The 26,991-nt window shown below is 48.2% G+C and overlaps 1 protein-coding gene across 1 annotated transcript in view; it reads left to right on the top strand.

Annotated features, from left to right (window-relative positions):
- Positions 1-24,173, top strand: part of LOC310753761 (inositol polyphosphate 5-phosphatase OCRL-like) — a gene marked incomplete at both ends in the record, with an annotated part of 531,526 nt that extends 507,353 nt beyond the window's left edge. The window contains 1 exon segment of the mRNA XM_083595104.1: positions 24,134-24,173. Coding sequence (XP_083451230.1) covers positions 24,134-24,173 — 40 coding nt within the window.
- Between the last annotated feature and the right edge of the window lie 2,818 nt (positions 24,174-26,991).

The raw sequence follows: 26,991 nt of genomic DNA, 5'->3' as shown, positions 1-26,991 counted from the left end.
GTGGACATTAGAAATTGCTTTCGATATGGAAAAGAGTGGAATGCAGGAAAGTGGGGGGAGGGGAGTGTGTTAAAGGAAAAGGGAGGAGTTTTCCAAACTAAAATTGGGGTTGAAGACAGAGCTCTATTGAGTCACAAAAGGGGCTTCTGCCAGCCCAGTGGAATTTCCGGCTCCCCACATCCCAGCGTCTTAAAACACAAGAAGAGCTTGGGGAGTCAATTTTGTGCATAAGGTAGATGTTTGGCATGGTCTGTCCTTGATGTGAAAAGAGGATCCTTTCAATATTTACTTTGGTGAACTACAGCTCCCACAACAACAACTCTGAAGGTGACGCAGATGTTCAGAGCGGGGTGCTGATAATGCCAAGGTCATAAGTTTGATCCCTGTATAGGCCAACTGCATTATTCCTGCATTGTAGGGGATGGAACTAGATCAGTGATTCCTAATTGGCAGATTACTGAGGACCCCTTATTTTTCAAAAGCCACCCCCTACTTTTGAAAAATTTGATAACTCTATGGTAGTTACCTCTGCAAAGCAATTTTTTGAACAAAATGTGGGGTAATAAGCAAAGGATTTTAGGTATACTAAAAACAACAAGACCGCCCATAAAATGTATGCTATTGCCATGCCAAAATGAGAGAAAATTAGTTGGAGGGAGGCAAGGGATGGGGCCACGGACCCCTGATTGGGAATAATGGAACTAGATGGTCCTCGGTGTCCCTTCCAACTCCACAATTCTATGATCCTGTGTCTTAAAAACAAATCTTGAGGAATAGTGTGTGGGTGGGTGGGGGGTTCTGTTTGAACTTTGCCAGCCTTTGATTTATTCTGATTTGCGCTTGCGTCCCTACTCCCCACGTGTAGAATTGCTATACGTTTGGATTTTCCTGGACATTCAAGCGTTTCCCGCATGGACACTTGTTTCCAACGGCCAAATGCCGGCAATTCCGGGCAGATGGCAACCCTACCCACTTGTGCCAGATTGCCTGGCATACATTACAAGCATCTAGTCACATCCCAGGGCTAGCCGACCTGACGGGAAGAGTCCGCGACCAGAAGGAGGAGGAGTACCAGGAAGAATGGACAAAATTCAAAGATTATTTAGCTGAATATATCAAGATAACCTAATTGGAAAAGCTTGCAAATACGAGATAGGCTTAGGATTTAAATATGTAAGGATAGGAATTAAGATGTTTCAAGCTAGATTAGAAAGAATGAAAGATGTGATCAAGTTATTTTGTTTTGTTTTGTTTTGGTGACAAAAGTTAATAAGATTATGTAAAAAATGTATGGATAAATGGTTGAAAATATTGAGGTATAATATGTTATGACACAAAGTTAAGATATTTGAAAAAGGGTAAGAATTTGCTGAATTAAGTATGTAAATGGGAACACAAAAGGGGGGAGGTGTGAGGAGGTCAAGGATACAAGCATATGACTTTGAGGACATAGAGAAAAATGGATTTGTTTTATTTTTTTAACTTCTTTTTTTTCTTGATTAGCTGTTTTTTGTGTATTTTGTGTGTTTTCTTTTTTTGTATTGTCTATTTTTATTTGTGGTTTCTCTTTTTTATTTTGTAAATTTTTACTTTTTTCTTTTGTAAAACTCTAATAAAAATTTATTAAAAAAAAATGAAAGATGTGAAGTGATCAAGTTATTTTTTTTTTTTGAGAAGATTGATTTTGGAAAACTGTTAAAATGAAATACAATGAAATTCAACCAGGGGGATTTGAGGAAGTCACTTAACAATGTTATCAAGATTGGTTTAATTACAATTAGGATGTTTGTTTGTTTGTTTGTTTGTTTGTTTGTTTGTTTGTTTGTCTTAAAAAAATTTTTGGAAAATTAATTTAAAAAACTGAAAAGAAAAACACCATAGATTATCCAGAATCCCAAGCAGCGACATTGTGAAACTTTCATAGGAATAAAAGGTAGGGGGGAAGGAGGCACAATGTCAAGCAGGCAACAGAATAAACCCGAGCACTGTGGGTCTAAAACCGGCCCCTGAATCTCTTGCTCCCCACTCTGCCCTTCTAACAAGACCATTTTTTTGCTTGCTGGATGGCTGTGTGCAATGAGAGCTCAGTCACTGAGGAAGGGTGCTGGCCCAGTGGGAGAAGTATGTGCTTGGCATGCAGGCGATCCAGAAATCCATTCAAGAGCAAAATTCCAGTTCTCATGTTTTCTGTCGAAATGGCTAATTTAAAGGGGAATAGCATGGTGCCTTCCACAGAGTCAGACCAAGGAGAAATTCTGTAAGCAAAGGTAGCAGGCTTTGAAAAGCTTATGCAGATAGGAGACTTCTGGGTTAGCGCAAACGGCTAATGGCGGATTCCCTCCGAGCTCCGGAGGGAATCGGCTCTTCAGGAGTTGGGTCTTGCTGCTGCGGCGACGCGGGGACCCTTAGAAATCACAGGCGCGGAAGCCTGTGAACTTGGTGACTCGGCGGGCACCATTTGCGCCCCCCCGACCTGTGAAGAAGCCTTTTTAAAGGCTTCAGAACGGGGGACGGGGTGAGCGGCGCGGTGCTGAGAGTCGACTGCTTCTCCTGGGGAGTGAAGCCGCGAGCCATGGTCGGAGGGCGCTGACTTTTTCCTGTGAACAATCGGACCCTAAAAGTAACAACCCGTGAGTAGTACGGAAATTGGACTTTTTAAGGAAATTTTCTTTGGAATTTGGCACGATCGGGGAAGGCGCAAACAGGAAGTCCGCCTCCCCGCCTTGTAAAAGATCTAAAGCAAGGACTAGTTAACTAAGGTCGAGAGAATTGTTTTTTCGATAAAAGAGATTAATTTCACGATTTGGCGATACAAGTATAAGTAATTGTGCTGGAGGATAAGAGTTAATTTTGAGAGTTGAAGTTCCACCCCCCCCCCCCCCCCCGGACCTGGGAGCGATTCGCGAGAGAGCCTGCTGAGGATATAGAGGAGTTTGACAGCTGTCAAAATTAGCTGTCAAAAAGGAAAAAGAGAACTTTGTTTCTGCTGTCTCTGCTGGATACAGTTGCTGCAACTTGGTTATATTTTGTTGAAAATAAGTAAGAACTGATACAAATTAACCTGACTTTTGGATTTTAACTGGAAATAATACTAAGTTACCAAATCCCTCTAGAGGGGGATTTGGGACACTACAAGAATGGCTGGAAGAGGGAAAATTCAGGCTGGGCTGGACAGAGTATTTGTTCTCCTGGGAAAGTTACAAGGCCAAATTGATGTTTTGGCTACAAATGTAACAACCTTGAGCTTAAAAGTAAATAACATTACGGAATTTGATAAGGACTTGACTCAGGAAGCCCATGCAGCTGGACAAAAAGAGAACTTTGAGAATCTTGAAAGTGTGGAGAAAGAGATATATGTTGTTTCTGAGGAGAAGGAAGGGGGAGCTGTAATTTTGCAAACGACAAAGGAGAGCCAGAGGCCTGATATCATGCTCACAAAGGGAAACAAGAAATCAAACCAAAGGCCTGACAGGATGACTACAAAGGAAAATAAGTATTGGATGATGAAATTCTGGTTTAAATTGGCGACTGAAGAATGGAGAGATCTCTTTGTGTGGAGACCTGAAGACCTATGGATTACAAATCTGATTAAAGTGGAAGCTGGAGTTTTTGTGACAATTGGACTTTTGGACCTTGCTTTTAAGTATGGAGGTCTGGCTGGAAGAAATATGGATTTTATTGGGACAGAGCTCCTCCGAGATTTGGAGCTTAATATTAAGGACTATCAAAAAAACCGGCAGAGAGGAACTGAGAGAGAATTAAGAGCCTCGGACGTGAGATCTCCAGGCTGATAGAAGATTAAGACTGTTGGATATTTGTTGGGGATCGAAACCGGGAAAGGGGGTGGTGGGGTTTGAGAATCCAAAGGGTGTATAATTATGATTTGTCTTATTTTTTTTTGTTTGGTTATTAATATGAAAATTGGGAAATTCGTGGAATGGAATTTGGGTCGACTTTAGAAAAAGGTTTGTGTATTGAGGTACAAATATTGATGTTTATAAGTTAAAATAAGTTTTAAAAAATGAATTAAATATAAAAAGGTTAAAAATTGGGGATAGGAACTTGTTGAACAAACAATTTGAATTGGAATACAAGAAGGGGAGGTGTGGGGAAGTCTGGGAAATATGGTAATGAAAATATGGAATTCTAAATTTCATGTGTTTTTAAATCTTTTCTTTTTTTTGCATTTTTTGTTCTTTTCGATTTTTTTGTATTGAATTTGAAAAATCTTAATAAATATTTCATAAAAAAAAGAAAAGCTTATGCAGATACACAAGGACACATTGCTAAAAGAAACAAAGGGATTTGGAGGGACCATGAGTGAACAGGTAGTACCAGAATGTACAGAATTGTACCTAGAAAAAGGTTACAACTGGATTACCTTTTTGTAAACAAAAGCAACAACAACCCCCAAAATAAAACTCGGAAGCAGCAGGACTCCTTAGGAACTCTTCAAAAAACAAAACACAAAACTGCATATCCCTACCTAGTCACCAAATGTGAGGGGAAACGTAAGCCAGCATCTTACACTGCTTTAAATGATAGCCAGATTCTGCAATTTTTTACCACACCAGAAGTAAAAGCACGGGGCATTAATAAGTTTTTGAAAAATCATGCACTTCATTTGTAGGCAAGGGAAAGCTTTCTGAAATGAACAAAATCTTAGTAAGACACACAATCTGTTGAAATGACCAAGCAGCGGACGAGATTCGGGGACAGTGGTGTGCCGCCTGGGGAAATGTTCCTTTCCATTCACCTTAAGCAAAGATGTGGTGACCTTGTGCATCCATAAATAACTTTCAGAAATGTATTTCATTACTTCCCAAAGCTTCTCAATGGGCTACCAAATGGCATTTCTTTCTATTTTGGATGAAACTGGGGAAGCAGCTTTAGAAGAAGGGGTTGCTGACATTCACTGGCCTGGAAAACACCTGATGCCAATATGATGGCATAGCGGTGTCCGCAAATTGTGGGTGGTGAATTGCTTGGGTGGCCTCTCTTGAGAAACGTTGCCAGAAAATGTATGAACCTGTTTGTGATAAAAAGTGATTCGTAAAGCTGCAAACAGCAGGTGTCCCAAGGTTAGGGAGAAAACATGGCAACGAAAAAGGGGGGAGATTAGTTCAGGGTCAAGCTGGATGGGTTGTCAAGGAAACAGTGTCCTGCCCATCTTTGTGACATCTCGTGCTGCTTGTAGAAAAAACAGAAGCTACACATCCCCGTCGTGGGATAGTTGGGAGGAGTTGGTTGAGACAGAACTGGGACGGAGAAGCAAGCAAGCAAGCGAGGGACCAACAGGGGAGATAGGTGTAGACTTTGCTTTGCTTTGCTTTCACTTTATCATTTCATTTTCATTTGTATATTTTGTGCACATATTTTCCTGTATATTTTAGACAGAGAGGAGTAGCAATAGGGTTAGAGCCAAGGTTCAGAGTTAGTGTTGTGTGAGCATTTTAAAGCAGTTGAGTTTAAACAGGAGTGGATTTCACCTGAAGAGATGGCCAGCATCGTGAATCTGTAAGTAGGATTTCGACTGCTTCTTTTTTGTAATCTTCTGGGGCGAGGGCTTGGGGTCCCCCACACGGCCAGCATCCCCATGGAATTTAACCCCTTCCTGAACAGCTTAACTTCTCTTCCCACCCCCCTCCCTTTCCCCGCCTTCCCATTCTCCCTCAAATCTCATTGCAGCTCAGCTGGTTAGAGGGAGCTGCAGATAGCACCAAGGTTGCAGGTTCAATTCCCATAAGGTACAGCTGCATATTCCTGCATTGCAGGGGGTTGGACTAGATGATCCCCAGGGTACCTTCCATGATCATTATTTTGAGATGCTTTTTATTATATTCATAGCCCACTTTTCATCCAAGCAGTTCAAGGTGGCATTGATGGCTTGCCTTTCCCCCCATTTTCCCCCTCACAACAAACCTGTTAGGCAGGCTAGGATGAGAGTGACTGGACCCAACATCAAACAGTGCACTTCATGACTGAGTGGGGATTTGCACTCGGATCTCCCAGGTCCTCCTAGTCCAGAATTCTAGCCACTATACACCCCCCCTCTCTCTACCCCTTCTCCGTTTCTCAACTCTTCAGCCATCAACTGCAACAGACAGGCGTTCTGTCAGTCTTCCTGTCAGTCACTCTGGCTCTAAGAGAGTTTTCATTGCATTCTTTGGCTCATCTATGCCTTGATGCTTTGACGACCTTCCTAGCAGCCCCCTTCGCTCTCCAGGCAGGGCTGCTGTCCTAACAGCATTATGCTGAGGGCTCTTTTAAATGCTGGAAATGCTTCCCTTATCTTTCCTTTGCTGGGGGTGGGGGGAGTGTTGGAATCCCCCCCCCCCATACATGAGATGCACCACTGTGTTCCAGTGGAGAGCCGTTTGGGCCGTTTCAACTCGGACCCCCCCCCCCCCGGGGGTCACCACTCAGGGGCGTGCCTTAGGCCCTCACCTCTTCAATATGCGGGGCAGGTGATGGCTCTTCCTCCCCTCTTCCATCTACAGAACAATACCAATACCAATGCCTAACCGCCAATACCCAGAAAGTTGTGACAATTTGCTACGAGGTAGGCGGCGATAAATAGGGCTGGTCACGCTCCCTGAGCCAGCGATTGGCTGTCCAGGGGCTGACGCGGCCGGGGATTCCCTCAGTCACCCGCAACTCCACCTCCTTTGTAGGCGGAAGTGGCTTTGCTGGATCAGAGGAAAAGCCCATCTAGTCCAAAGTCACAAGCAGTAGCCCACTCCTGCTGCTTCTCCTCTAGCTGTGGGCTTCAGAGGTAGAGTGCCTCTGTTCCTGGAAGCTCTATATTGCTATGCTGAGTAATATTGAGAGATGCTGTTGTTCTCCTCCAACAATTGGTGTAATCTGCTTCCCAGCCCTGCAGGCTACTTGTCCTTGTAGCATCAGCTGCCTGCAAATTTCAGCAACGGAGTAAACATGATGTGAAGAAGTTCCCACCAGCATTCTCAAATGAGTTGATTCAAAGCTCTCCCTCCATCTGCTTTCTCTCCAAGGCCACGATCATCTTGGATAACTCCTTCCTGCTCCTTTCCTTGTTTTTTTTTAAAAATAAATAAATAAACAAATGATTGAAGATTTCTTAGTTTACAAAAAAAAGTGCCTTGTCTCTTTTTTCAAGTTGTGTTTTCTACAGATCAGTTTCATTTGTTGTGAGACATTAGTGTTGCATGCAGTGTTGGGTTAGGAAGAACAGAGGGGGAAAGAGGGGGAGGGTGGGGTATGAAATGAAAATCAGCAAAACAAGGATTGCAAATAGAGAATAGAGACTGACCTCTGAGAAGTAGACGTTTCACCTTTTAAGTTGAATTACTGAAATAATAAACTGTTAGGCTACCCGTATTTGTGTTATGGCCAGTGGCGTAGCGTGGGGGGTGCAGGGGGGGCCGGCCGCACCGGGCGCAACATCTGAAGGTTAGGGTTAGGGGGCGCAAATCCACGGGTTAGGGGGTGCAAATCCACGGGTTAGGGGCACAAATTAATTGCCTTGCCCCGGGTGCTGACAACCCACGCTATGCCACTGGTTATGGCTATGCTGCAAAGACTCCCTGTCTTCTCTTACACACACACACACCCCATTTTGGTTGTAGGCTTCTGTCTCAGGTTTTGAAATGTGTTGAGGAGGGGGCTTTACTGGGTTGTTTTTTACCTTTATTATGCATTTTGTGTTTCTATATTGCGATTTTTATGTTGGAACCAGTGCTTTTTTTCTATTAAAAAAATGTTTGGGGTACTCTCATTTTGACTCAAGAAAACCACCATTTTATAGTTCAGATCGGGGAAAATAAATGCAGTACAGTAAATGGAGAAAAGTGCAAAGATTCACAAAATGTTTCGGGGTGTGCGTACCCCTGCATCCCCCCAGAAAAAAGCACTGGTTGTAACTGAGACCTGTGGGTATAGGGCGGTATAACAACAACAACAAGGTCTGCCCCTCTCCTTCTCTTCTAGGTTCAGGCGACTGAGGGACATGGCAGCCCGCAAGAAGAAGGGGACCCGCAAAGTCCCCAAGAAGTCCAGGGTTGCTGTGGGCCCACGTGAGCAAATGCTTCCTTTTCATTTTGGAACGTAAGGAGGGGTGGCCTTAATGCTCTAATCCTCAACTGTGGAAAATAAGTAGAAATGAACTAACCTGCCCCCATGTCCTTTCCTTCTTCTCTTGTTGCAGATGGTTCAGAGACTGGCAGGGTCTGGGCATCGCCTGTGGTTAGTATTTGAGAAAACAGCACAGTACATACGAAATCCCTCACCCCCCACCCCCCCATCCACCAGTGCTGTTTATACCCCCATTTTGGCGGTCTCAGATGCAGAGAAGCCCTCCTGCCATGAACTGACAGCCTGACTCTTGCCATTTCAGCAACTGGAGAAGGATGAGATGTTGCTCTGCTGCGTGATGGCCACTTGCTCGGAGGCCCGCCAGAGAGAAAAGGACAGCTTGAGGTACTCCAAAAAGATGGCCGTCAAGGCAATTGCGGTGAGTGAGAGGTTGCATGAGGTATCCAGGGGTGAGGGGGGCAGGAGAGCTGGGGATGGGATTGGGGGGATGCTGGGCAGAAGGAAGGCCTGGCGGGGTCTGGCCAAGAGAAGGGCTGTGCAGGCATTTGGCATTACATTGCCAATTCCTGCACTGAGTTTGGGGTTGGAGGAATCCACCTGATGTCCGTAGGGAACTGATGTTTCCCCCCTCCGCCCTCTGTTCTCTATCAGGATCTCATGGGACGGATTGTGTGCTTTACGCAGCCTGAATTGGTCCTTGCTATGGCACTGGAAGCCCTTTACCAACTGAGGTATACGGGGTTTTTTGAGCTTGACGAGGAGCTGGAGGGTGGGGGAGGGGAGCAGAATGTGGAAAGGTGTTACCAGACCTTGCCACTGCAGTGAATTCGATTGGAAGAATTGCTTACAATTTCTTGGGTTTCTTGCGTTCAAAAAGCTTTCTTTACGCAGCAACTATTTACAGGGTGAGTGGAGATGTGAGAGAGAAAATAGAAGCTATATTGTCTAGAGATGACTGCAAAATGGCTCAGCTTTTAGGGGTGGGATTAACTAAGACCTAGAGGCTTGCAACCAAGTGCCAGGTAGACTGCCACATAAACAGTGCCCTCGTGTGTTTATTTTAATTTTACCTTTATTCATTTTTACCCTGTAAAATCTATACGCTGCTTGATTGTCAAAAGTGGTTTAAGCTAACACATGCATTCACTAGAAGTTCAAGAGAATGACATGTATTTGATGCTTCCCCCAATATGAGACAGAGTCTAAAAACTTTTCCCTCCTTCTCTCCAGCCTCATGAAGCCCAAATTACCACTGAAGCTCCACAGCCTGATTGTGCATGCAGCCTTTGCGGCAGTCATTGAGGTCAAAACTGAGCCCGACAAGCAGGTAAGTTGTTAGCCTTGAAATTTGACTTCTCTAGTTGTTGTTTCTTCTTCACACGCTTTAAGCACTGCTCCCATTGCTCAACATCTGATCTCTCTTTCCCCTGCTTGGCGCATCCTCTCCCTCATTGCCATTGCCTGCAGGAGTTAGAAGAACGTTATACTCTGATGCTGGGAGGCCTTCTCTGGGAGGCCCCAAGCACTAAGACCCTGAACTTGCTGATGAATGTAAGTATCTTGATGGCCTCAGTGGCTGTTTGACCTAGAAAGCTTTCATGGAGAAGCCACCACCTAGCAGTGCACCTCTTGGGCCCTTCCCCTCTTGTAAGGCAAGCTGGCCACATGGACGAGCCAGCAAAGGCCCACTTGCCCAGACAGCCAAAGGAGGGCCTTGGATGCAGAGCTACAATTTGGGGCTGGAGGACATTGCCATTTTAGAACAGAAACGGATCTCTCTCTGAGAGTGTAAAGGGCTTCACAGTGGTCTGCCTCTTTCCCCCAGACCAGCCTCCTGATCCTGAGATCCCCTTTCCTCCCACAGGAACTGAGAGGTTACACAACAAGTGCGATTGCAGCGGAGAGGCAACTGGCAGCCAGTGGCATTAGCTAGCTGATGTCCTGTGCAAGAAGGCTCAGTTGCCTGAAGTTGTCTCTCACCTTTGGCACCTTCACAGCCCCAAGAGGCTCCCAGAGTGGCTTGTGAAAGGATTCCCACAGGAGGAATCACAGTCTGGTATCAGGCACACAACACAATGTGTGTCCCTGGGATGCCGGACAAGGCTGGAGACATTTCCTGCCCTCTTCCTTGATCTTACACTTCCACCTCTGCCTAGTAGGCTGCAGGACCCATTGAGGTTGCCTGGGGCAAGGGATTGGGGCCAGGCAATAGAACTCACTCATCCCATGATGGAGGCAAGTCTTCCCTGGCTTGGGTCTGCTTCCATGTTCTCTTGCACCCATTATTTGGGGAGGGTTGAGGATCAGATCAGTCATCTGATCCAGTACGGTCTTTTCTGTTCTCTACAGCATGCTCTCGTCCCTCTGGAGCTGGCTCACTTCTGCCCCAAAGAAGGTAACACCCACAGCCTGGGGACATGGGACGCACTTTCCAGACTAAGGAGAGCCCACTCAGTAGCTGCAGCATCCTTGCTTGATGCAGACCTCCTGGGTCATGTGGCTGTGAAATCCTGCCACAGCACAAAGATGGCCAAACTGCAGGCTTGGAAGGAGTCGTTGCCACCAAAGACAGGATCCATAAAGCCTCCTTGTAAATAGGGTGGAATGGGGGCCAGGTCAATTTGGTGAATCAGTAAATGTGGCAGAAATTCATCTCTCTTCTCCTTCATTCTCTTCCAGATGACATAAGACTTGATGTCAGTTTTGATTATGGGGAGAAGACACAAGTTTCAAGGCTCAGCGATGATGGAGTGGCAATTTTTGCTTGCTGTTTCATTGTGTCTTGTTGCTAATTGTGATCATTGCTGTTGTTTTAGAATTCTTTCCTATGCAATATAACTTTTTTATTGCTTTTAAATTGTTGCTTTTTAAATTGTCCTTGTAAAGGAAAGTGTTCTGCTAATGTTGATTGTATTCTGAATTGCTTCAAGAAGCCTCATAGCAATGAATACTATTAAGAGTAATAATTATTTTACCTGCCTTAATTATAATAAAGCATTGACATGCATATTTTAAATTAGCGGTTAAGGTCTTAAACTACACATTTTAATAATTTCAGATCTGTATTCTTTACTGTGTTCTAGCTTATAGATTTTGATTTTAACCTCCATATATATGAGAGCCAGTGTGGTGTAGTGGTTAAGAGCGGTAGTCTCGTAATCTGGGGAACCGGGTTCGCGTCTCCGCTCCTCCACATGCAGCTGCTGGGTGACCTTGGGCCAGTCACACTTGTCTGAAGTCTCTCAGCCCCACTCACCTCACAGAGTGATTGTTGGGTGGGTGAGGGAAAGGAGAATGTTATAATCATCATCATCATCATCATCATCATCATCAATCAAATCCGTTTATTGTGAGGACCATGCCTGTGCACAAACATCAACACTACAATAGTTAAAAATATTAAAATTCATTACATACTATGCCAACAAAACCTTCTTCCCACAGAATAGAAAAGGAGGGAAAACGAGCAACGAGTTAAACAGACGATGAAGGGGTCTTTGCATTGTCGTCCATAAATCTTTCCCTGGCTTTCATGGCCTTCATCACAAAAACCGCTACCACATGGGTAATGCGTGGATTTGCATCAACTAACAAAAATTTTACTCTGTCTTCAGGACTGGTTATAGAATTGGGTATAATTTGCAGCAATGCGTCTCTAAAGCCCGAGTAAATGGGGCAATAGAGGAGGTAATGTGTAAGATCCTGTTTAATTTTCATAAGGCAAGGACATAAACGGTGTTCTACTGAGGTTTTTGTGTATCTACCGGTCAAATAAGCAGTTGGCAATGTTTGGAACCGTGCCATAGTAAAAGCTCTCCGAAGGGTGGGATCAGTGATCTCCACCAAGTAGTTGGCACAGATTTTGACTGCTTTTACTCGAGGGAACCAGTAGGAGAACCCAGAGTTTTTTATCTTAGTGGAGTCCAAAAAGGCGTCTTTTTCAAAGATCCATTCCCGAACTTTATCAGGGCTCCACAATTTGAGAGTGTTAAACTCAGGTAGGTTGTATCTAGATAAAATATCTAGTAGATTTTTATGCCAAGTGCTATTATTTTGTAATGATACAAAGGCTTGTTTAGCCAATAAGGTGTTCGGGGCATCTATGAGGTTGGTGAAAAAACGCAGGAATCTTAAGTGGGCCCTGGCAGACACAGAGGGTAATCCTACTTCCACTCTTAGGAAAGCTGCCGGAGTGCTCTGAGGGAGGCCTAGAATTCTTCTGAGATAAAAATTTTGGAAGATTTGAAGCCGTTCTAACAGCTTCTGATTCCATCCCCAGAGTTCTACTCCGTATAACATCTGGGGAATCACTTTTCCAACAAAAGTTTTTAGTGCCGGGGTCACCAGTTGCCCTCCCCTCGAATAAAAAAAGCTGAGCAGAGCACCAATTGTCCTACGTGCTAGAAGGGCTACAGTCTTGAAGTGGGCAAGCCAGCTAGATGTAGCTTGGAAAGTGATACCAAGATATTTAAAGAGAAGACATTGTTCAATTTTGTGTTCATCTAAAGACCATCTGAATGTGTGGCGAGCTCTAGTAAATACCACAATTTTTGTTTTATCATAATTTATCTTTAGAGAGTTTTGGGAACAATAAGCTACGAGCCCCTCCAGCATGCTATGTAGGCCCCTTCGAGTGAGTGCCATGACCGCCATGTCATCAGCATATAGCAGTATATTCAGGTGTTTGCCTTCCAGGGCAGGAGCTGATGGCTTATACTTTGCCATATGTTGAACAATGTCGTTTATATAGAAATTAAAGAGGAACGGCACTAACAAACAGCCCTGTTTAACCCCTTTCCCCAGTGGCAGTGGGTCAGTATAGTTGCCTGACGTCCCAGTTCTAATTTTAACTGTGATGTCTGTATGTAACTCTCTAAGTATTTTGAAAAGTCGTCTATCTATATCTGTGTCATATAGTTTTTGCCATAATTTGTCCCTACAGATTGAGTCAAAAGCAGATGTAAGATCTACAAAAGCCACAAAAAGTTTGCTCTTATGTGTCTTTGTATACTTATCTATCATTGTCTGTAATACCAAACAATGGCCTATTGTACTATGGCCCTTTCTAAACCCTGCCTGTTCTGGATTAAGCAAGTTAGAGTGGTCAGCCCAGTCAACCAATTTATTTAACAGGTGGCGAGTATAAAGTTTATACACAATGTCCAGGAGACTTATGGGGCGATAGTTTGAGGGGTCTTGGGGGTCGCCCTTCTTATAGATGGGGGCTACCAGGCTCAGTTTCCAATTTTCTGGGATTTTGCATGTATCATTTATTACCGTAAAAAGTTGGGCCAAAAAAGCAGCCCACCACTGGGCATTTAGTTTAAGCACCTCAGGAGGAATCATATCTTCACCGGGAGCTTTGCCATTCTTGAGTGTTTTAATTAGCTGTAAACATTCTAATTCGGTAACAGGATCCCAGCCCATTAATAGATCGTTTTTAAGAGGAGGAAACTGGCTCGGTTTAGGGTTAAGGTTAGGGTTAGGGTTATATAGCCGGGAAAAATGTTGGTACCATAAGTTAGATGAAATACTGTTGGTTACAGTTCTTCCTTACAGGAGGGGTATATGGTTTGTTTTGAGAAGAATGTCTGTACAATTTCCAGAGGGGGTAAGCAGCTGGTACGTGTTGAGAAAAATCAGAACAACCTCTTTGTTCTAGAAACACCTCTGGAGGGAGTGGGGAATGCTGGGAAAGCCACCATTCACACTCATGTTTCATGTGCGTGCATGTGGCACAATAAATTGGCACATGGGTCTTGTGAGGACATGCAGATGTTATCAGAGAGCACCAAAGGGTGCAAGGTAAGAGAATGTGGTGAAACTCTAAATTGCAGGGCTTGCAAGAAAGCCAAGAATAAGGGATACAGTTATCCCAGGGTGGAGAGAGTAACCACAAAGCCTTTTGAGCTTGTGCACGCAGACCTGTTCGGTCCTATGCCACAGCCGAGTCTGGGCAAAGCCAGGTTTCTGCTGACGCTGACAGATGATTTCACGCAGAACTCTTGGGCGTTCACGCTGAGAACGCGGGAGGACGCAACGCAACTGATCAAGGATTGGGTTGCAGAGGTGGAACTAAGGTTCTCCACCAAGGTGAAGGGGTTCAAGTGTGACCGAGGTTCAGAGGTCACTGGGTCTGCTCTAAAGAGTTTCTTTCGCCAGAGGGGGATACGTCACAAGGTGACATCGCCTCAGGAGAGTGGCGTGGCAGAGCTGAGAAGTAAAGCTCTGGTTCAAGCATCAGAGGTTCTACTGTGTGACTCTGGTTTGCCTCAAAGTTTTTTGGGGGAGGCAGTTGTCAGGGAATCAGGAGCAGGAGCACTGGGGAGAGAGGAATTGGAGAGCGAAGGGGAAGAATCCGAGGGCAGCGTAGGGGAGTATGACAGTGGCCCGAGAGATTCTATGAGCTTCTCCAGCGAATCAGAAGATTCCCAGAAGGGGGCTCCGATGGTCAGGGCAAGGGGGGTCCCAGGGGGGACGCACCAGAAACAAGGAGCCAGAGGGGAACCCCAAAGCAGCAGTGGAGGATCGGGACCAGTTTCCCCACCAGAGCGTAGTGGGGGGGAAGAGTCACATGTGTCAGGGCCAGCGTCTCCTCCGGAGGGGAGGGAGAGTGAGTCAGGGCTGACCACGCCTCCATCGGAGAGTGGGGGAATGGAGGGGAGGTCAGTTGCAGCTAGCCCACCCGAAGGGGGAAGCAGTGACAGCAGCAGTGAAACGGTTAGGAGGAAAACTGCTGGCTGGGCGCGCGCGCCAAGTTCAAATGTACAGGCGCGCGGGACAGCGGGAGACCCGGATGGGGAACCAGCTCCTAAAGCCCGCCGGAGGGAGGGAGAAGGCTCAGGGGAATCAGCGTCAGAAGAGGCTAGGAAGGGCGAGACCCCGGCGGGCAGGCGGACCCAGAGGAGGAAGGAGCAGCGGAAAAGGTGGAGCAAGGCGAGGGTCTTAAATTGGTGTACAGGGGGAGGAGATTCAGAAGGGTCATCAGCGGTCTAAAGCTTGAGACGTGGGGCTGCGCGCTGCGGCTCTGGAAGTGAAACTGAACTTCAATAAAGACTTTTGTATTTAACAACAAAGCAGCGTTGGTCCTTTGTGAGCTGGGACCTTGGGCAGCTCTGACAGTATGACCCTTCTCTACAATCAGAATTAAACCTCGCAGCGTGAGTTGGTGCAGCGAGGGGCAAGACTTGGTGTTTTGCGAGCTCACGAAGATAGGCAAAGATGACTACAGAGGAGAAGGTGACAGAACTGCAAAAAGAAGTCACGACGCTTTACGCAGAAGTAGCAGTATCCAGGAAAAGAGAAGAAGAAGCAGTAGCGCTCTGCCGGGATCTGCAGACCAGGTGGGAACGTTGGGGCAAAGAGGGGCTGCCAGGATCCAAGCCGGAGGGAGTTGGCCTCGGGAAGAGGGGGGGCAGCATAGTAGCCCACTTCGACGGGAACCTGCAGCAATACCCTAACTTTAGAGCCGACATAGTTTACGCGCTCAATTTGCTTCGGAAAGACTTTAGAGATGAGGAAGAGAAAGTGTGATTCATAATTACTCATCTGCATGGGGAAGCTAAAGCGTGGCTGCGGAATTTGTGGCGCGAAAATGACCCCGCCCTCCAAGATTCCGATGCATTTATCAAAGCTATGGACGCTTGTTTTAAATCAACGGTAGATGTGGATGTGGCTCGGAGGGAAATGCATGGGCTGCAGCAAGGGAAAGCCACGGTGAGGCAATATCACTCACGCTTTTTTGCTTTGGTGAACGTGCTGGGTTGGGAAAAGGACTCCATTGCCGTCAGAGACCTGTTCTGGGAGGGGTTAAATGGGGCCATTAAAGATGAGTTGGCAAGAGGAGAAAGACCCAAAAGCACCCAAGAAGTTGCCCAAAGAGCGCTGGCGATTGGAGTGCGCCTGGAAGAACGCCCTTGGAGCAGGGAGGAAGGACGTAGGGCAAGCACACCAGCCAGGACAACCCCCTTCCTACCCAGAGAGACAGGGCGGGCGCTATCCACGCCTCCACTGGGGAGGGGGGAAGAGCCGATGGAGATAGGTGGTGCCAGGGCTCAGACTGCCAGCAGAGCCCAAACACCGGGAGCAGTCAAGGCGAAAGCTCCTAGAGGGACCAGGAAGTGTTACATCTGCGACAGTGCACAGCACATGGCCAAAGAGTGTCCCCAGAGGCTCCAGAAGCACACTGCAGCCTCAGCAACAGTAAAGGGAACAGGTCAGCAGCCAGAACAGCCGCAGGGGGAAGAAGACGCCTGGTTGGAAACAGAGCCACTGGGGCCCAACCAGGCAAGTCAGTGAAGCAGTCCCCAGAGATTTTACAGCCCACAGACCCCCTCCCAACCAAACCAGTGGTGCAACTCACCGCATCGCTCCAGCTGCCCAATGGGCTCACCCTGGAAGTACCAATTACCATTGACTCTGGGAGCAACGCAGACTTTATAGGAGTGGACTTCATCAAGCAACATCGCATAGCACTCCTGCCAGCCACGATGCCCCTAAACGTTGTCACGGTCGATGGCAGGAAGCTACTGGGAGGAGAGGTGGTACAGCAAACACCGCCTATGGTGATGCAAATTGGAAACCACCGCGAAGTCATCAGCTTCAACGTCACTCACCTGTCGGACACGCCCATAGTGTTGGGTATGAGTTGGCTGGATAGGCACAGCCCGGCATTAGCATGGTACCAGCGGCAATTGACCTTCTGCTCCTCCTACTGCGCAGAACACTGCATCCGGACTCGCCAGGAGGACGAGGGGCAGGAGGATGAACCGCAGTTACACCTAGGCATGGTGCAAGCGGTACCCAACAAGTACAAGGAGTTTTTGGAGGTCTTCTGCGAGAGGGAAGCGGATAAGCTGCCTCCCCACAGGCCTTACGACTGCAAGATTGACCTCCTGCCGGGGGCGACGCTGCCGACTGGAAAACTGTATTCCATGTCTGAGGACGAACTGCAAGAACTCAGGGAGTTCATAGAGCACAACTTGAAGCGGGGATTCATCCAAGAATCCAAAGCAGTGGGGGGCAGTCCCGTGTTTTTCGTGAAGAAGAAGGACACGCCCCAACGCAGACTCATAGTTGATTATAGGCTCATAAATTCCAGGACACAGCCCACAGCATTCCCCATGCCCAAGATCGACGACCTGCTCGCGACGGTGAGGAAGGGACGACTCTTCACCAAGTTGGATCTGCGAGGGTCGTACAACCTTATACGCATGCGGGAGGGCGATGAGTGGAAGACGGCCATGTTTACACCTTTAGGCACCTATGAATATCGTGTAATGCCTTTTGGTCTGCAAAATGGCTCCCATACATTCCAAGCTTTCATGCATCACGTGTTAGCGGGACTCCTCTACAAGAAGTGCGTCTGTTTCCTAGACGACATCCTGATCTTCTCGGAATCGCAGGAGGCTCACGAGAGGGACGTCAAGGAGGTCCTGCAGAGGCTACGGGAGCACAGACTTTACGCCAAACTAGAGAAGTGCCAGTTCGACATGACGGAGGTGGATTTCCTGGGCTACAAGCTGTCCGACAAGGGACTCGCCATGGACAGCGCCAAGGTCCGCGCGGTGTTGGACTGGAAGAGCCCGCGCAATCGGAAGGAGGTCCAGAAGTTCGTCGGCTTCGCCAACTTTTATCGCAAGTTCATCAAAGGGTTCGCGAAGGAGACGGCGGCCATCACGGACACCCTCAGCTCCAAGAAGAAGAAGTTCACCTGGACGGACCAGGCGGAGCAGTCCTTTCGGAGACTCAAGCGTCTCTTCGCGTCCGAAGAACAGCTGCTACACGTAAACCCCAGCAGACCAATGAGGGTTGAGACGGACGCCTCGGACAGAGCGGTGGGGGCCGTCCTGTTGCAGCAAGATCCGCAAGGGGAATGGAGGCCGTGCGCATTCTACTCCAGGAAACTCAGCAAGGCGGAACAGAACTACACCATCTGGGACAGGGAGTTGCTGGCCATTCATGCAGCTTTCAAGGCGTGGTGGCACTTCCTCGTCGGAGCCAGACACACAGTGCAAGTCCGCACGGACCATAAGAACCTGGAGTACTGGCGCACGGCGCGGTTTCTGAACCAGAGACACATCCGCTGGGCGGAGTTTTTTGCGGATTTCGATTTCCGGATAGAATACATCCCGGGAGACAACAACGTCATGGCGGATGCACTCTCCAGGAAACCGCAGTATCTCGAGGAAGCGGCACCGGTGGCGGCCAAACACATTTTCGCACCGAAAGCGTGGGCGTGCGCTTCAGCCGCCGTGGACCTGGACGCGGTGCGTCGAGCGCTGCAGACGGATTCGTTCGCACAATCCAAGATGGAGGAGGTGCGAAGAGGCACAGCGAAGGACGACGAGTTCCAGATACGAGACGGACTGCTCATCCGCAAAGGGGCTCTCTACGTACCCGGAGATGACCTCCGCGCGAAAGTCCTGCAGCAGTTACACGACGCGCCCAGCGCTGGGCACTTCGGCAAGGACAAAACGGCGGAATTAGTAACCAGAGACTTTTGGTGGCCCAAGGTGAGGGGAGAAGTCGCGGATTACGTCTTCAGGTGTGACACCTGCCAAAGGGCCAGGCCAGTACACAGGAAGCCGGCGGGTCTGCTAGAACCCCTACAGACGCCGCTCGAACCGTGGGAGAGAGTGGCCCTGGACTTCGTCACGGATTTGCCCAGTTCGCGAGGCAAAACAGCGGTACTCGTGGTCGTAGACATGTTCACCAAGATGGCGCACTTTATTCCTTGCGCGAAGGTGGCCACAGCGGAACAGACCGCCAAGCTGTTCATAGACCACGTGTTCAAAGCTCACGGCTTGCCGCGGTCCATCCTGTCCGACCGGGGTCGCCAATTCGTCTCGAGCTTCTGGCAGAAGCTGCTGGGCATCCTGAACGTCAAGATCAACTTAGCGTCGGCACGACACCCGCAGACCAACGGACAAGCGGAGAGGGTCAACGCCATCATGCAGCAGTACCTGCGATGCTACGCCAATCAACAACCCTCGACCTGGGTGGACTACCTACCGCTGGCCGAGTTTGCCTACAACAACACGAAGCACGGGTCTACAGGAGTGACACCGTTCTTCGCCAATAATGGGCGGCATCCCAGAACCTTCCCAGGGTTGGAGACAAGGGGGAAGGGGGAGCCAAGGGGAGCAGAGCACTTAGCAGCAGAGTTACAGGAGGTCCACGAGCAACTCCGAAGGCAATTGGAGCTGGCGAAACACGCCTACAAAATGCAGGCAGACAAGCACAGGAGAGTCGGGGAGGACATCCAGGTGGGGGACTGGGTCTGGTTAGCAGCCCAGGCAGTGCCGGCCAGGACGCTAGCTAAGAGGAAGCTCAAACACAAGCAGCTGGGGCCTTACCAGGTCGCGGCGCAAATCAATCCAGTGGCCTTCCGGTTGACACTCCCGGAGGGCTCCAGAATGCACCCAGTCTTTCATAGGTCAGTGCTCACACCCTACAGGGCACCCCACAGGTTTCAGGCGCCAGGGAACGCGCCAGACCCACTTAACGAATCTCCAAAGAGGGAGGGGTCACAGAGGGCGACGCCACTCAACGAGGTCACAGAGATTTTAGACTCGAGGTGGGGAGAAGAGGGAGTGGAATATTTCCTCGCCAGGGAAGGTACCCCAGCCAGCGCCAACAGGTGGGTAGCGTGCTATGCCGTGGAGGAGCACTACCTCAAAGACGAGTTCCATGCACTCTTCCCACACAGACCTATGCCGGCAGAGTATTTCGACGACTGGCTTTTCACACCCACACTTTCAGCCAGCACGTTCCAGGGTTTTTCATCAGCTGAGCAGACGACGCCGGAAACAAGTTCCTCGGAGGGGTCACTCTCGGGGTTTGCCACAGACCGCTCCTATTGGTGGGACACTCAACCGGAGGTGGGGTGGCGCAGGGAGCTGCTGCGGGGACCTTTACACGCAATCTCACCAGAGGTACCCGGGGGAGGGGAGGACATGGACGTGTTGGGGGAGGATCCTGGATTCGAGCACAACAGCAGAGAGATGGAAGCAGAGGAAATCGACGTCGACAAGCCCGTTGCGGTTTGGCCGGATCCAGCGGACCGGCTGCACACCAGGGGGGAAGAATGGTATCCCGCACTCACACCCACAGCACTGGAGCACCCGGAACCCACACCCGAAGAGGGGGAGGGGGAGGGGGGAAGGGGGGGCTTCGAGGGGGGGATGGATGTCAGGGAATCAGGAGCAGGAGCACTGGGGAGAGAGGAATTGGAGAGCGAAGGGGAAGAATCCGAGGGCAGCGTAGGGGAGTATGACAGTGGCCCGAGAGATTCCATGAGCTTCTCCAGCGAATCAGAAGATTCCCAGAAGGGGGCTCCGATGGTCAGGGCAAGGGGGGTCCCAGGGGGGACGCACCAGAAACAAGGAGCCAGAGGGGAACCCCAAAGCAGCAGTGGAGGATCGGGACCAGTTTCCCCACCAGAGCGTAGTGGGGGGGAAGAGTCACATGTGTCAGGGCCAGCGTCTCCTCCGGAGGGGAGGGAGAGTGAGTCAGGGCTGACCACGCCTCCATCGGAGAGTGGGGGAATGGAGGGGAGGTCAGTTGCAGCTAGCCCACCCGAAGGGGGAAGCAGTGACAGCAGCAGTGAAACGGTTAGGAGGAAAACTGCTGGCTGGGCGCGCGCGCCAAGTTCAAATGTACAGGCGCGCGGGACAGCAGGAGACCCGGATGGGGAACCAGCTCCTAAAGTCCACCGGAGGGAGGGAGAAGGCTCAGGGGAATCAGCGTCAGAAGAGGCTAGGAAGGGCGAGACCCCGGCGGGCAGGCGGACCCAGAGGAGGAAGGAGCAGCGGAAAAGGTGGAGCAAGGCGAGGGTCTTAAATTGGTGTACAGGGGGAGGAGATTCAGAAGGGTCATCAGCGGTCTAAAGCTTGAGACGTGGGGCTGCGCGCTGCGGCTCTGGAAGTGAAACTGAACTTCAATAAAGACTTTTGTATTTAACAACAAAGCAGCGTTGGTCCTTTGTGAGCTGGGACCTTGGGCAGCTCTGACAGCAGTAAAGACGGCCAATTTCACGATGAACAGGTGCTACAATTCAGTGGTAGGTGACACCCCGTATTTCTTGCTCAACGGACAGAGGCCGCAGGTGCATTTCTTCCGTTCGTTTAGTTGCAGAGCCTTGGTGCCTGTACCAAAGTGTCAGCAGCAAGAGGGTGGTCCAAGGTACCAGGAAATGATCTTCTGTGGGTATGAACCTGCGACAAAGGGGTGGAGATTTGCATGGCCAGAAGGTGATCAGACCAAGCTTCTGATCAGTAAACATGCTGAATTCTTTGAACAGGATGGTAGGGCAAGGCGCAAAGCGAGCCCTGATGTTCACTCAGATTGTCTGTCTGAATCTGAGGAGGAGGGAGAGCCAGGTGATGGTGACCAGGTCACTGATCAGGGTCAGCACCAGGAGAAGGCGTCTCCACAGGTTGTTAAAGGAGTGTCCAAGAGTGAGCCCTCATCTCCTGTTAGAGTAAAGGAGAAAGCTCACAGACAGGTCAAGTCAGAGGGGGAGTCGTCTGATGAAGAAGACGCACTTGCTGGCCCCAGTGGGTCAGAAGAAGCACCCCAGTTTGTGCCCAGGCGGTCATCTCGGGCAACAAAGGGAATTCCACCTGAGAGGTTTCGAGTCACAAATGCGTGGGTTGGTCTCGCACAGTGCGAACCTGAGATTTGTGAGGAGGCTCAACAGGCAGGTGGGAAGGTGTTGAACACTCAGAGGTCTGTAAATGTGTGTTCACAAGTCCTCTCAGAATGTGATACGAGAGGGGGTATGGAGAGAGCCAGAACTTACAGGGTTAAGAAGTTCTGAGTGACGTCTCACATTCTTTGAGGCGTGGCGTAGAACACTGAGAGGGAGTGTTCTTCTACTCTGTCTCACAGAGTGTGCTTCGCTCCGGTACGGAGAGGAGCAAAGAAAATGAGTTCTGTGTCACCGGGAGCTGTAACCTGTTGAACTGTACGAGAATAAAGCTCTTTGTAAGATAAGGAAGAAAGCGTGCGTCAGCCTGATTTATTACGCACACACGGCAACACCGCTTCTGCTTCTAACACTGTGCATCGCTCTGCTAAGCTGCAGCTGGAAACTGCCCAGAGGGAGCTGAGCAACGCAGGGAAGCGTGTGGACTCCGGCGGCAAGCAAAGCTGCTAATCAATCTCCCAATAATCCCTTTGGGTGAAATTCCCTGAGCAATTATTTCCCAGAACTTTTTGTCGTCCCGCAATTTGATCGCCTTGTCAAGTGCCTCCCACTGTTCCTTTCTATAGAGGGATTTCTTAAGTTTTAGAGTATTTTTATAATGAGAGCGCCACCTGTGCAGGTTTTCCACTGAGGACAGGGTCCCTTCCTGTTTTACCTTATTTTGTAATTTCCTGAGCAAAGATCTTAGATTCCTACAGTCTTTATCGAACCAGGTCCTCGAATTATTTTGTTGTTTGGGAGGGTTGGGGTTCGTGAGTAGTGGGAAGAGCGACTCTGAGACCTGCTGAAATGTTAGAAAGGGGTCAGAATTAGATAAAATACACTGGTCTCTCAAGGCCAGTAGTTCTGATGAATGCAGGTGTAGTTTGATTTTGAGTTCCAGGTCGCTGTTCCATTTACGCCTGCGAAGGGCCAGAGTTGGAGGTGGGTCTGCACAGTGATTGCGGTATTGCGGATCCTCCAAACCACGGGGTATTAGTGAAATTGATATAGGGAGGTGATCACTCTCAGTTCTGTTGAAAGTCCTAAAGCCCTGTGACCTCTCCAAGAGTTTTGGGGAGACCAGGATATAATCAATAACGCTCACACCTCTAGGCCCAAGGAAAGAAAAGAAACCCCCTGACCTGTCCATATGGGTACCATGCAAATTATACAGATTATGTTTAAAGGCAGTCTCCATTAATGTAATGCCTGCCTTATTCAAGACCTTATCATCAGAGGACCAGGGAATAAACCAATCTGCCTCTGGCAGCAACTGAGATTTAGAGCAGTACGTATTAATGTCGTTTCCTATCCTGGCGTTGAAATCACCTGCCAGCAGGATATCCATGCCAGGGAATTCTAGTTCAGCCTTTTCCAAACATAGCTCTAAATCTTCCCAGGTTTGTAGCGACTGGGAAGGGGTGCCTATAGGAGGGATATATATATTAAAGCAAAGGAAATCTCCTCCTTCACTGCTAGAAATAAGTAGGATTTGTAGATTGTTACTCTTCGCCCACTGCTGTTGCCGGACCTTGCACTTTAGCTTGGTGGAAACAAAAGTGACTAAGCCACCACTAGGTCGGCCTCGAGAATTTAGTTTTATCGCAGGGGTAGCAAAAGCTTCGTATCCCTGTAGAGAAGGGACATGGAGATCTAGACACCATGTCTCCTGCAGGCATATAATCTGAAATTTTGTGAGGAAATCCAGAAGGTCGACGTCACCCTGCTTAGATAGCCATCCTGCCACATTCCAAGATAGGATGTTGAAATAGGGCGGTGGTGGAAATAGTGGCAGTCAATCTCTTTTCCGGTGGTTTGAAGCTCCTGAGTTAGGCGGCTCCTCCTTCTGCCCTGCTTGGTGGTTCCAGGTTTGAGGTCTCTGGTCCCAAGGTAGATGTGATGGCTTTAACTGAGGGGCCAATTGGTTGATTTGGCCCAGAGGGTCTTCGATGACACCATTGCAAATATCATGATGATCAGCTGATGTATCATGATGTTCAGCTGGTTTATGCAGAGCAAGGGCTTTGCCGACCCATATAGGCTGTACAGGTAGCAGGTCAACAGCTGAGTCTTGTGTCGGTACTGCTAGCGGGTCAAAATTTGACAAATGCTTTGGATCTTGATTACGTATCGGACTTAAAATAATGGAAGCCTCCAATTCCGGCATCGAGACATATGAGGACGAGAGCATTTCAAACTGGTCTGGCTTGGGTAGTCCAATACCAGGCTCGTTGCACGTAGAGACCAGGGTACCAAGCGGGGGGTGTAGAAAATCAATTAGGTCATTTGCGGGCAGGCTTGCCACTCCCTGAGGGGTAATGTGTCCCGGCTCCATTCCCCCGACTATTTGTTCTTTATGGTACACAGGCCCAGCATCAGCACAAACAGCACCTATCCTGGTGCATAGCGGTGTGCGGGTCAGGTTGGTGAATACCCTTGTAAAATAGATGTACCATTTTCTTGTACATCTTGTAATTTATTATTTATACCCCGCCCATCTGGCTGGGCCTCCCCAGCCACTCTGGGCGGCTTCCATAGAAACCAAAAATACACTAAAATATCACACATTAAAAACTTCCCTGAACAGGGCTGCCTTAAGATGTCTTCTGAATGTCAGGTAGTTGTTTATCGCTTTGACATCTGCTGGAAGGGTGTTCCACAGGGCGGGCGCCACTACCGAGAAGGCCCTCTGCCTGGTTCCCTGTAGCTTTGCTTCTCGCAATGAGGGAACCGCCAGAAGGCCCTCGGCGCTGGACCTCAGCGTCCGGGCAGAACGATGGGGGTGGAGATGCTCCTTCAGGTATACTGGGCCGAGGCCGTTTAGGGCTTTAAAGGTCAGCACCAACACTATGAATTGTGCTCGGAAACGTACTGGGAGCCAATGTAGGTCTTTCAAGACCGGTGTTATATGGTCTCGGCGGCCGCCCCCAGTCACCAGTCTAGCTGCCGCTTTGAGACTCCTTAGGGTAGTGATGAAGCGGGATATCAAATCCAAACTCTTCTTCTTCTTCTTCTTCTACATGTTCTCTATCTCTTTTTCCCCCCATTTCTTTTTATTGAATTTCACTTAGATAACCAAAAGAGAAAACAAATCAACAATTTCAAAAGGGATATCCAAACATAACATAAAAATAACATCAGTTTCCATTACAGTTCTTTGTCTTCACACTTGAATCTTTATATCTTTAAATATTTAAATCTTTCCTCTACACACCTATTGACCTCCATCCCTCCCGATTTCAGGCTTCTTAATATAAATACTTTCTTTTTCCTGCAGCTGATAATTGTTAACGGTTTACACATCGTAAGATCTATATCAAACCTGCTATAGTTTTTAAGTTTCTATAATTCCCTTCAATGTATATCATAAATTTATTCCAGTCACTAATAAACTTTGTATTTTTTTGGTTTCTGATTTTTTGTGTCATTTTTGCTAGTTCAGCAAATTCAAATAATTTTATTTGCCAATCTCTAATCGCTGGGGTGTTTGGGCTTTTCCAATTTTGAGCAATTAATATTCTAGCGGCAACTGTAGCATACTGGAATAATGTCTTATCTTCTTTTTTGATTTCATCCCCAATTATTCCTAATAGGAAGGCCTCTGGCCTTTTGGGAAAAGTTTATTTAAATATATTTTTTTAACTCATTATAAATAAGTTCCCAATATTTCTTCATTTCTTCACATGTCCACCACATATGGTAGAAATTGCCTTCTTTGATTTTACACTTCCAGCAAGCCTTATTTCCTGTTTTATACATTTTCCCTATACATCATCTTTTCCATCTTTTCCAAATTTTCCCTGAGTGTGACACTTGCCGTGAATTTCATTCCACTAGTCTATCTCTGTAGAAGTCCATATTCTGGTTTGTAACTGTAATAAATTGATTCGTTCATTCAATAAAGCTTCGGTGGTTTTGAAATTCAGTAAATTGTCTCTGCCTCCATTTTTTGGTATTGAGGGAAACGCTCTATAAAATAATCAGAAAACATCAGGGTTGTAGTCAACATCAGTCCTTTCCATAGCAGACCTATTTAAATTGATGGGCACGTGTTGATTTTGACGCATCTCTTCTGAGTAAAACTCAGTTGACTACTCCTCATAGGATATCATGGAATTGTAGAGTTGGAAGGGACCACAAGAGTCATCTAGTCCACCCCCTGCAATGCAGGAATATTTTGCCCAACGTGGGGCTCCAACCCACGACCCTGAGATGCAGAGTCTCACACTCTACTGACTGAGCTATGGACAGATATCTTGTTTGATAAATGTGTCCCTTGGAAACATTTTGGTTTTATCCTCTCTGCAGGAGTTGCTATGCCTGATCATTCCATCTAGTTCTGTCGAAAGAGAGGTGGGGGTTGTTTTCTGATTTCTTAATTGTGAATATTTGGGGGGAGGGGAGGCATGGGTGGAAAGGAGATACTCAGATGGACCAGAGTGAAATGGGGGCTTCGGGATGGCTTGGGGAATTCTCAAAGTGTCACATCCAAACCAAAACTCTGGGTTGTTGGATGCCCTTGCCTTCTGTCATCATTTGACTTCTCTGCGACCCATCCCCTCTGCAGGGAGGTGGGACAAATTCGGATGGTCCGCCCCCGCCACTTAATGGATCCAAATGGTTTCCAGAGAGTGGTAGGGGATGCTTTATCCCATGTTGATGGCCTTTCAGCTGATTCCCTGGTGGCCCGCTGGAATGTGGAGCTAACCAGGGCTATTGACTGTTTGGCTCCGAAGCGCCCTCTCCGATTGCATGGAGCCCGGACAGCCCCGTGGTTTTCCACGGATCTGAGGGCAATGAAACAATCATTGAGACGGCTAGAGCGCCGGTGGCGGATAACTCATTCCGAATCTGACCGGACACAGGTTAGAGCTCAACGTCGAGCCTACCAAGTGGCGATAGCGACGGCGAAGAAGAATTTCTTCGCCGCCTCTATTGCATCTGCAGAAAACAGCAGCAGGAGACTTTTTCAGGTGGTTCACAATTTAGCGGAACCACCTGCAACATCGGGGCCCAGTACGGGCCACATGTTCTCCTGCAATGATTTTGCAAAGTTTTTTGCAGATAAAATCGCTCAGATTCGGGAAGAAGTAGACTCCACCGTGGGAGCAGGGCCGGGGCGGGAGAGTGCTAGAGTTCTGTCTAGTCAAGTTGAGTGGGATCAATTCCAATCTGTTACCTCCGAGGATGTGGACAGGCTGCTTGGACGAGTGAAACCAACCACC

This window comes from Podarcis filfolensis (genome assembly GCF_964270895.1).
Source record: "Podarcis filfolensis genome assembly, chromosome: W".
Classification (NCBI taxonomy): domain Eukaryota; kingdom Metazoa; phylum Chordata; class Lepidosauria; order Squamata; family Lacertidae; genus Podarcis; species Podarcis filfolensis.
This window is presented reverse-complemented; position numbering and strand designations above follow the sequence as displayed.